At 38.9% G+C, this 12,242-nt stretch overlaps 1 protein-coding gene and 1 pseudogene across 3 annotated transcripts in view; both read right to left on the bottom strand.

Annotated features, from left to right (window-relative positions):
* The window catches only part of ACSS2 (acyl-CoA synthetase short chain family member 2), a 42,856-nt gene that overhangs the window by 12,802 nt on the left and 17,812 nt on the right, over window positions 1–12,242 (bottom strand). For all 3 annotated transcript variants that reach the window (XM_039864145.1, XM_039864147.1, XM_039864146.1), the window contains exons 3-4: window positions 664–755; window positions 381–484 (exon numbers count right to left, since the gene is read on the bottom strand). In XM_039864145.1, the coding sequence (XP_039720079.1) occupies window positions 381–484; window positions 664–755 (196 nt within the window). The remainder of the gene's footprint in view (window positions 1–380; window positions 485–663; window positions 756–12,242) is intronic.
* Window positions 12,122–12,240, bottom strand: LOC120604049 (uncharacterized; annotated as a pseudogene).

Here is a 12,242-nt window from a genome sequence, read left to right as displayed (position 1 = left end):
GGATAACTGATAGGGAAACATTCTAAATTCCTTAGTCTGGTTCTCACCACCCCAACCCACCTCATCCCTGCCCTGGTATATGGAGAGCTCATTTGAGCCCTCCATTTTATTTTATTATGATTATTATTTATTTACTATTTATTGATTTTTTTCAATTATACTTGATATTCGATATTATTTTATATTAGTCTCAGGTGTATAGCATAATGATTAGACATTTATATAATTTATGAGTGATCCCCCTGATAAGTCTAGTACCCATCTGGCATCATACATCGTTATTTAGTCTGATTCCTAAGATCCTCCATCATCCAGGCCCAAGCTACTTCTCCAGAGCCCCATCCCCCACCCTGGCCCCTTTTTCCAGCCCAAATTCCTACCACAATGGAGTGCAGAGCCCCAAGGCGGGCACATGCCAGCATGGCTACCACAAGCTTTGGTATCATGGGCATGTAGATGGCCACTCGATCGCCCTTCCGAATGCCTGCAGGTAAAAGACACAGACCATGGACCCTTTCTGCTGCTACTTACTCCCTCTCATCCAGCTACCACCCCACTCTTCTCAGCTGACCTTTTCTATTCCTGTTACCAGATTCCTTCCCCCAAGTTCTCAGACACCCGGAGGCCAGATCCTCCAGTCCCCTTCCCCTACCCCACACTCACCCTGTTTTCGGAGAACATTGCTGAACTGACACACTTGAACCAGAAGTTCACCGTATGTGATCTGGGCGGTCTCTTCTGGCTCATTGCCCTCCCTGGGATACATGAGAAAGAACCAGTCATTGGGGAGTATAATCTCTTCCCCAAACAAGAAATAGGAACAGTCATAAAATCCTTTCAGTAACACCAAGGTCTGAGAATGTCCTATGAGGGTGAGCTGTCTATCAGACAGTTTGAACTGATAGGTCAGATACGCTGGTCTTTCAAGTATACTTTATACATAAGCTATGTGTCATTGAAAATGTACTGTTCATCTCTGAGCCTCATTGAGGTTGATAAAATGGTATGATGGTCCCTTATCTTCCATCCTAGAGATATTTAAGGAGAAATTATATCACAGACATAAAGTGGGGCCTCCAGATTACTAGCACCCAAGTCACCCAGGGAACTTGTTAAAATCTACATTCTTGAGCCCCAACTCAGACCTACTGAATCAGAATCACAGAGTCCAAGAATTCACTTCCTTATTATAAGCTGGTATAAAGAATCAGTAGGTGATTCTGATGCACATTTAAAGTTTGAGAATCACCAGCCTCTATCAGCTGATTTCTGTCTACTTCCTCAGCCTTGCCTCACACTCCTCCTCAAGCTTCAGCCCCGTTTTCTTTGGTCATTTCTTCATTTGTTCATTTTCTTATTTAACAACTACTATGTGCAATGTATGCATATAGAAACAAGGCACCGATGAACAAGATAAGTAAGATCCTGACAACATGGAGCTTATATTCCAATGATAATGCAAGAAATATGCAAGTAATAAATACAACCAAGATAATTTCAGATTACGGTAAGCATTATTTGAGGATAAATACTTTTTTAAAAGACATCCTAAGAAATATTCATGACTATATGTGAAGATTTAACTATAAGAATATCCCCCCTCAGTGGTTTTTCTTTTTCAGTTTTATGATTTTTTAAAAATAAGTAATAAACACAAATGACACTGCATAAAATAATATGTGATAAGTTCCCTCCCACCCCAGGCACCCTGCCTACTGGCAACCACTGTTACCCTGTGTTGTGTAACTTTCCAGAAATAGTCAATATGCAGACAAGGCCACTCCTAGTAGGATAGGAGGTACAGGGAAACTGAACTAGTGTGGAGTTACCAAGATAATCACTTTGGAAGAGAGCTATACTGTTAGCATCTTTCATAAGGTCCTAGGGATATCACTGAAGATGGAAATTTAAAAATTGAACTTAAAAATTTGAATTTTAATGCTGTTAAGAGAAATGAATGCCTCACAGATCCTAACTAAGCATAGGGTGGGTAGAGAAGGGACAGGGCTGCTTTAACCAGAGGACAGACCTATCATATAAGCATAAATATATGCATTTATGTTTATATATTCTCATTATTTTTCTATGCAAACAGTGGCATACAGTATACACTATTCTGTATCTTGCTTTTTACTGAGTATAATATATATCCAATAAACTGCACAGATCTTAAGTATATCACTCAATCATCTTGCTTTTTTAAAAATTTAACAATAAACCTTGATATCATTCATATTGTGCTATTTCATTTTCTTTGTCATCTACATAATGTTCCACTGTTTGTATGTGCCATAATTTATTTAAAAAATAAATGCTTCAAGAAATATCTTTATTTAAATGTCATTTAACTCACTTGCAAATATATCTGTAGGATGAATTACTAGAAGTAAAACTGTTGGGTCAAAGGATATATGCATTTTAAATATTGATAAATATTAGAGAACAACTACTTTAAATAAGAGGGTGAGGGAAGGCCTCTCCCCGGAGTAATGAGAAGTAGGCAATTCTATGAATTCTTGGGCAGAGAGAATATTGAAATTTGGAAAAGCTCTGAGGTGGTAAAGAGCTTGGCCTATTCAAAGAACAGAAAGGAAGCCAATTTAGCTAGAGCATAATGAACAAGAAGGAGGAAAAGAATGAGAGATAGGCAACAGCCAGATCATGTAGGGTCTTGTAGGCAGTGGTAAGAAGTCTGAATTTTATTCTAAGTGGGTTCCTCTGGCCTCCCTTATACAGAAAGGCCCACCTCCACACTTTTGATCATGCCATTGCCCCTGCTCAGAATACCTTCCCTCCTCCTTCAGGCACCAGCACCCCACATAGCCCTCCCTAAATACTACACTACCCAGAGTACTTATGAAGGAGGTAACTGAAACCCAGAGAGATGTAATAGCTTGGCCAAGGTCACACAATAATATGTGGCAGAGCCAAGAATAGATCTGCAGGTCTTCTGATTTCAAGTCAGGACTCTTTCTCCTCATAGTGTGAAGGACAGGGACTAGCAAAGAAGCCAGGCCTTTAGAGGTCACACAGAAGATTATCGGCCTCTTCCCAGCTCCTGGCTCAGTGAGTGAGTTACTATCCTTTTCTTGGCTTAGCCCTCCTAGGGCTAAGAGGAGCAAAGCAGAGAGAGCTCTCTAAAGTGGGAAGGAACAGGGAATGAAGAAGCTGGCAAATGGCCTTGAATGCTAGAAGCAAAACAGCTATTTCCTTAACTGGCCCACTGACAAGTACCACGAGGAACTTCGGAACATCTTTAGTTACAGCTAAATGCAGACATATACCACGTACCCATGCACATTTCCACGTGCATACCACATACCATACCACATACCAGTTCGCCTGTGTGCACTCACATGCATAATATCACATATACTAATATATAAAATATTGTAAGCATAAAAGCTGCCCATTTGCACACATAGGCACACATAAGTATAAATATAAGGACTCAAACATGGGCCGCTCTGCAAGTATATGCACCACATTTATGTATCCACCTATGGGCACAGCTTGCCCCTCCAGAAACTATCCAATCATTCTGTGTCATTTTCTTCATGGAACTTTCGTTAGTTGAAATTATTGCATGTATTTTATTTACTTCTATATTATCTGTGTCTTTCACTGAAATATAAGTTCAATGATAACAGAAACCTTGTCTGTCTTGTTCATTGCTACATCCCTAGCACCTAAAATAGAGCCTGGTACCTAGAAAGTATACAGGAGCAGATAATCACAAACCTATAGAAGAACAGCTTATTTGAGCCCACCTCCAGTTACACACACACACACACACACACACCCCTACCTCTCACAGTGTACATTCCTCTCCTTGGCTCTGGGCTCAAGTTATACATTATTAATATAGGCGCCTTACTCCTTCCAGTGTCTTCTTTCTCTGACATCCACACCTGGCTGGCCCCGCTGGCTGTTTGGGACGGGGGAGAGAACAGAGTACTGGTCTACTGCAAGACACCACACCCTCTAGAACATTACAATTTTTAAAAGAACATCCAATTTAGTCTCCTAACTCCAAAGAGATCCAAAAAGGCCATTTGCTATGCTCAAGGTCATATGGTGGGCAGTGGCAGAGCAGGCACCAGGCCTCAGGGTTTTCCTCTTAACTTTTCTATAAGAAAAAAGAATCACGTGTGTGATGGCACTTAGTCTAAGTTTTGTGGGTTTTTTTTTTTTTTTTTAGTGGGGGGCGCGGGGAGGGGTGAGGACTAGAAAACTGGAGAATACAAGCTCTGGCCGAAAGAGGCACCACGTACTCACACTTAGCTCCTGTCAACTATTTCCTCTGGGAATAAGTACTCAATGTTGCCAACATTTTTCAGTTAAGAGAGGCCTGGAATCTATTTTTGAATTTTTAAGTGTTGACAACTAATTTTTAAAAGTTTAAAACACTGTGGTGAAACAAAACTATGAATGAGAGATTTAGCTGGGGGGCTACCAATTGGAAACCCTTGCTGTAGACCAGACCGACTCCCCCCCTTTCCTTGGAAGCTATATGGTATGTGACAACCCAAGGTATACTTTTCTCCTCTTCTTCCTCCAGGAAACCTTATCCAGGGAGCTTTTCCAACTCCCTTACCCTTACACTCTCCAAATTTACTGTAATCCATTATTGATTCAAAATATATTTAGCATTAGACTACTCTTCATATCTACTTCCACCATTCTAGTCCAAAATCACCATTAGGTAAGTCGAGAACATGTTACCTCTCTATTCAAAATACTCAGATATTTTCCCATACCATTTTGAGTAAAAACCCTCATTACCTCTCTGTCCTCATATATTCCTATTCTTTCTTCTCTCTCTCAATCTGCTCCTGTCACATGGCCTCCCGTTTGACAAGAACACCAAGCATACTTAACCTAAAAACTTTTGCCCTCTACTTGGAGCATTCTTCCCCCAGATAGCCACATGACTTATTCCCTATATTTGAGTTATTGCTCAAATGTTAGCTTCTCAGTGAGGTCATCCTTGACCACTCTATATAAAGAGCACTCCTAGTCCCTACGCAGCTCATGCCCCAGGTGCTCCAAATTAACAAATTTCATGAAGTCTTCTCTAGTTTCTCCTTTTCCCCACCCACCCCGGAGATGAAGGTTCTTTCTTCCTCCCAAGATCCTTTATCTCATTTTCCTTGTGAGCTATCAGTTCCACCTAGTATTACATTGATTAGGGCTTTATCTTTCCCATTATACCCTGGGCTCTTGGAGGGCAGGGATCATCATGTCTTCTTATCCTCTATCTCCTCCAAGCACAGTTGGCACAATTAGTACTTAAGGTTCATGGCCAAATCATTGAAAGACTGATAATTGATTAATGACAGGAAAACATGGGGTTCCTTCTCCTTATATGAGAGATTTTAGTTGAATTGGAGATTTTAGTTCCCTAGACTAACAGAAAAGTAAGGCACTGGATAGGAGGAAAGAGCCAAGGGAAAAAATTGTGGGGAAAACTGAGTTCTTCACAGAAGCTTCAGAGGGCAGGATCTAACCTGGTGAGTTAGGTCTTCCAGAGGAAAAACACAGAGAAGAGGAGCCAAACCTGTTATGAGAGGAACACTGGACTGAGCTGTGTACTGTAGAGAAGGAAAGATATTGAGAGACATGATACCAAGTCTCAAATATCTGTATATCTGTTGCCTCCATCCTAGTTCAAACCATCTTCAACTTTTGCCTGGATGACCACAGTGGCCCCAAACTTGTCTCCCACTTCACTCTTACCCCCTTCCAATACATATATCATCCAGAATGATCTAGTAAAAAACATAAGCCAAACTACATCACCTCTTGCTTAAAACCCTTTAATGGCTTCCATTGCATGTAGAAGAAAATTCAAATTTCTACTATGCCTTATATCCTTTCTAACTCATCTTCTGTCATTGTTCCATTCTGCTTAACAGGCTCCAAACGCATTAGCCTTCTGACTGATAGAACATACCATGTTCTTTTACTATTTTTTCCCAACTCTGAGTGGTTTGCTCTATCTCATGTTTCAGATCTAAGTTTATATGTCACTTCCCTAGTGAGGCTTTCTATGACCACCCTAAGTAGCATAAGCTCTCCTGTTATTCTTTATCACAACACTCTATTTTTCATATCATTTCTCAAGCTATAAATTTTTATTATTTATTTACTTTTTTTTTTTTTTTTTTCTTGGTGTCTGCCTCTCCTACTAGACAGTAGACTTCCTGAAGGCAGAGACCAAGTTGGTTTTGTTTACTGCTGAATACCCAGTGCCTTACAAAAGACTTTGTATATAGTAGGTACTTCATAAATTTTTGCTGAATGAATGAACCCAAAGGATTATTATGGGAGAGAAGCAGACTGATGTTATATAACTATAAATGGAAAATTTAGGCCAAATGAGAGAAAGCCTTTCTAACTGTAAGAGCTGTTCATCAATGGAAGATACTCCTTCAGGAGCTTCCCAACTCCGGAGATATCATATAGAACCTGAGATTTGCTGGGATACTAAAGAGCAGACTTCACGATGTGGTTGGAATCAAGCAAGACCAGTGTGTATCAAAGTGTGGTCACATAGTGTTAATAACGCAAACTTCAAGGTCCCTCCCCATATAGCTGCAGCATAGGATTGTGCCGGTTGGGCCTGGGAAACCCTCACCTACTAGATCATTCTCCAAGGAGTGGGGTCCTTGGAATTTTAATTGTATAAACAATCCATGTGATTCATGTTCACTGAAGTTTGAGATGACCATTAAGGTCCTTCCAGCTTTGAGATTCTTTGAATCTGTTAAGATTAAGAAATACTACTTTCTATGATCCATAAAGCACTACACAAATGTGAAGCACTCAGAGGTAAGTACACCCTCAAGTCACTTTCTCTTTCACAAAGGGAGCAGGGAGTCCGAGCAACGTAGCTTGACCAATTAGCAGCCTAATGTTCCCGCTGGGTACTCCTGCCCTAGCCACAGAGAGGAGGGAAAAGGGCTGGAGGAGAAGGTGAGAGGAGGCATACCCCAAAGGGTGAATCACAAATCACTTAGAATGCCAGAGAAGAATGGGTCTTTTGATGTTCACCATCCTTAGTCACAGATGAGAAACCTAATGCACAAATGGGAAGTGACAGCCTTGAGGTTACTTGGGACATTAGTAGCAGTATTCTAAAGCAGTCCTTCCTAATATGGTAGCTACAAGCCACATATAGCTATTGAACACTTGAAATGTAGCACAGGAGCTCAATTTTTAATTTAATTTAATTTTAATCACTTTAAATTTTAATAGTCACCTCTGGCTAGTTCTAGAGTCTAAATATCTCTAGTTCGGGGCATCCTCCTCCTAAATGACATGGTCTCCAAATGAGGGATGTTGTTTCCAAAGCCAGAATTAGCATAAGGAAGAAAATAAAAATTTGGAAGTCCTGAGATCTGTGGGGTTGAAGTTCACCAAGGATAGATTTTAGTGTAATCACCCAAGAAAATTAACAACATGAATCCATATAAAAACTTGTACACAAATGTTTATAGCAGCATTATTCATGCTATTAAAAAGTGAAGATAACCCGTGTCCATCAATTGAATAGATAAATAAAATGGGGTATATCTATACAATGGATTATTATAAAGCATAAAAAGGAATAAAGTACCAATAGATGAAACAACATGAATAAACCTTGAAAAGATTATGCTAAGTGAAAGAAGCTGGACACAAAAGGCCACATAGTATGATTTCATTTATATGAAATGTCAAAAATAGTCAAAGCCATATGGACAGAAGGTAGATTAGTGGTTGCCTAGGGCTGAGATGGGGAACGTTGGAGGAAAATGAGAGTGACTGCTAATGAATGGGTTTTCTTTTTAGGGTGGTGAAAATGTTCTGAAATTGATTGTGATGATGGTTGTGCAATTCCTAATATACCAAAAAATCATTGAATTGTGCACTTTAAATGGGTAAGTTGTATGGTATGAATTTTATCTCAAACTTAAAAACACTGGTGATTTTGACTGTAATTGCAATACAGATTACTTTTGGGGGAAAAAAACCCAGACCTCTTTATAAATTTTTTTTTCAGGAAGATTTGTGCTCTCTTAGCACTATTCATTCATTCATTCATTCACTCTGTCTCTTTCTACTTGCCTAAGGACTTGACACATATTTATTTTATTTCTAGCATTATAGTCATATGTATGCATCTGTTTCCCTCACTGGATTGTGAGTTCCTTAAAGGCAGACAGGATATCTTTTTATCTGTTTCTTCCTCTGTGCCTAGCATAAAGTTTGACACACAGCGGATAATTAATATGTAATTATGAAATGAACAGATAAAAGACTGAATAAATGAATGAACTTCCCTGCTCATATGATCAGCCAGATCCAGGCTGATCAGAGTGAGAAAACATAGAAGGAAAGAGGGGATTATAGAACATACAAACAAAGAAGGTAGATTCCAGATAGGCAAATGGAAATTGTAGCCACAGAGAGGAAAAGAACATAAAACTTGTGGAATGGAATTTGGAGATTAACTCTTCCTGTTAGGAAGAGTTTCTTGAGCCACTCCAATGGGCTCAGTCTGGACTCTATGTCATGGGAAAGACTGGAAGAAGCTCCTGGATCTGAGGTTCACACTATGGGACTAGTGCTTTGCAGTCTAGGCTATTATTGCACTCTGTCCTTCTGCCAGCTATTTTCAGGCCTTGATCCAAGGACTTTGTGCCTGTTCCCCTTGGCCAAGGTGGCTTTGATGCCAGTGGATTCTGCACCTATTCTCTACTGAGAAGGCAGACCTGGGCCAGTAGAGAAGGCAGACCTGGGCCAGTAGAGAAGGTACTCTTTCCTACTGCATTCATGCCTATTACAGGAAGGAAATCATACATGCTCTTTCCTATCATCCTGTGCCCACTGCTAGCCTTACACAAAACAAGTGAGTGAGGGCAGCCCTCTCAGATCCTTTATTATCATAGCATTTGGAATGCTTCCTAAAATAGGACTATGCCTGGAGCACAAAAAGAAAGTGGTAAGAACAGCCAGGGAGACCATTTTAAATGTACATCGGGTCTCTCAAGAATAACACACTCATTCAAAAATATTCATTGCAATGGTTCTTGGTTATTTAGGTAGATAACATAGTTTAAATCATTCTGTTTTCAAGCTAGGGTATTCTATTTCTGTGGGTACATGAGCAGGAAAAGTTTTAGGAGAATAAGTGTCCAGATTCTCAACTTCCATATGTATCTTTCCTAACATTGATCTGAGTTGGTTCTCCATTCCTGCTTTCTCTTTCATAAATACACTTTCTCCCACTTCATAAAAAAAAATGCCGTCTCTCTCTCTTATCCCAAACTTTATAATGCCTGTACAATGCAGAGGTAAAACAAACCAACAAAAACCTCCAGAGTGCCAAACAAAGGGACAATTTGAGAAGGTATAACTTCAGACGGAGAGCCCCAAGAAAGCAAATCAGAGAGCTTCTGTTAGAAATCAATATTGAAACGAGTAACATCTTAATTCATTCAGCTGACAAACTCATGGCAGGATTACTTGCCTTATTAGAATTATAATTCAGAAGTTTAATAGTATTCACAGGGTCATATATTAACATATTTATTTTAATGGAATAAGAAGTTAGGCATTTTCTAACAGAAAGTAAATCTGATTTGGTTGGTTATATTGACAGAGATCTGGCTGTGCAAATTAGGTTTTATGGTGCTCATTTTCTATAAATGATATGAGCTAAATTTGCAGTTCCAATGTTTTGAAAAATATATATAAAATATATACATGTATACAATATAAAACACATTGGAAATTAGATTCTTTGCAGTTATTTAATCTTATGATAAAATGTTTAAATATGAACTTTAAAATGTGTGAAGAATTACACAATTTTTCAAAATTCTTTTAGGTATACGATTTTTAAAGTTTAAGTCCCCTGATCTAAATACTTATTTTTCAAAGGTACTCTGTCACGACATCACTGTCTAACACATCGGAAGCATCTAAGGAGGTTATAAAAATATAAGATGGAAGTCTTATCCTTTGGAGATTCTGATTCAATAGGTTGGATGAGGTCCAAGAATCTGAATTATTAACAAGATCCTCAGGTAATTATTTGGAGTCACCAGACCTAGATTTATTTTTGACCCCTAATTCAGTGTATGAATTTGCAAAAATTTTCCCCTCTCCCTGAGCCTCAGTTTCCTTCTCTGTAAAGTATAAGAAGGAAGGAAGGAGTCAGGAGGAGGGGGAAGGTTGGTGTTAGACTGGATAATCTCTAATGTTAGACTCCTTGATTCTCATTTATCCTTTTAGAGGCAGGAGAATATTCTGCATTAGAGGCTATTCTCTCACCTGATCCTCATAGCTACTTTAACAGTAGATAGAAAAAGTATTACTATCCCAATTTTAAATATACAAGAAATCCAGAGGAAGTGGCTTTACAAGGCCACACAAGATGGTTAAGGACAAATCTGTAACTAGGTCCCGGGTTTCTGACTTCCAGGCTAGTATTTGTTTCACTATACCTAATTGGAGTATTCCTAAATGAACATAGAGAAGCCTCTCTCCTACAAATCTCTAGGAGCACTGTAAGAAGCAGAGGAAGAGATTCCCATCCACTTTGAGCCTTAGCCTGTGATCATGATCATACCCACCACGATGTCTTCGAAATTCTGAGAACTTCCTGAAACACCCAAGAGCTCAGGCAAGGAAACTCACATCTACTTTCACACTCTTTGACAGTGCTCAAGTGCCACAAGAGCACTTATACATCCATTTGCTCCTAAAGACATGACTCTGGAAATAAAGAAAAACACATTATCCCCATCATTTCCTCCATGAATAAAATTCCAGCTCACAGGCAAAATCTTGCCCCTACCAGATTGTGAGCTCCATGAGGACAGAGACCTTTCATGTTGCTATATCCTAAGCACCTTGTGCAATGTCTGATACATAAATATCTGTAAAGTTAATTTTTTAAAAAACCTGCTGCCAAATGTTAGTAGTTTGTCCATGGATCATGGCTATCTGTAAGTTGGACCATTACCTAACAGCATCTATAAAAACTAACTCGAAATGGATCAAGGACCTAAATATAAGACCTAAAACAATAAAACTCTCAGAAGGAAACATAGGACAAAAGCTTCACAACATTGGGTTTGGCAATGATTTCTTGGATGTGATACCAAAGACACAACGAACAAAAAAATAGACAAATTGGACTTTTGTACATCAGATACTATCCAGAGTAAAAAACCAACTCACAGAATGGGAGAAGATATTGCAAATCATATATCTCATACAGACTAATATCCAGAATATATAGAGAATTCTCAAAACTTAACAATAAAAAACAACTAACCCAATTCAGAAATGGGCAAAGGACCTGAATAGACATTTCCCTAAAGATATAGGAATGGCCAATAAGCACATGAAAAGATGTTCAACATCACTAATCACCGGGGAATTGCAAATCAAAACTATGATGTAATACTACTTTACACATATTAGGATGGTTACTATAAAAAAAAACAAAACCATAAAACAAGCGTTGGCGAGGATGTGAACAAATTGGAAACCTTGTGCACTGTTGATTAGCATGTAAAAGTGGTAGAGCTGCTGTGGAAAACAATATGGAGGTTGCTCAAAAAATTAAAAATAGAATTACCATATGATCCAGCAATCCCATTTCTGGGTATCTACCCAGAAGAATTGAAAGCAAGGTCTCAAAGAGATATTGGTATACTCATGTTCATAGCAGCATTGTTAATAATAGCTAAACATGAAAGCAACCCAAGTGTCCATCAACTGATGAATTTAAGCAAAATGTGAAATAACACAATGAAATATTATTCAGCCTTAAAAAGGAAGGAAATTCTGACACATGCTACAATATGAATGAACATTCTAAGCCAGTCACAAAAGACAAATACCATGACTCCGCTTATGTGAGGTACTTAGAGTAGTCAAAATCAGAGAGGCAAAAAGTAGAGTGGTAGTTGCCAAGGGCTGGGGGGAGGGGAGAATAGAGAGTTATTGTTTAATAGGTATAGAGTTTCAGATTTACGAGATGAAGAGTTCTAGAGATGGATGGTGGTGATGGCTGCACAACAATATGAATGTATTTTATTTATTTATTTATTTTTTTAAATGCCTACAGTACCTGGTATTCCTAGGTGGTCTTCCATCCAAGTACTAACCAAGCCCAACCCTGCTTGGCTTCCGAGATCAGACAAGATTGGGCACGTTCAGGGTGGCATGGCCGTAGACAT

Source organism: Pteropus medius, unplaced genomic scaffold, assembly GCF_902729225.1.
Source record: "Pteropus medius unplaced genomic scaffold, Ma_sr-lr_union100, whole genome shotgun sequence".
In the NCBI taxonomy this organism is placed as follows: domain Eukaryota; kingdom Metazoa; phylum Chordata; class Mammalia; order Chiroptera; family Pteropodidae; genus Pteropus; species Pteropus medius.
This window is presented reverse-complemented; position numbering and strand designations above follow the sequence as displayed.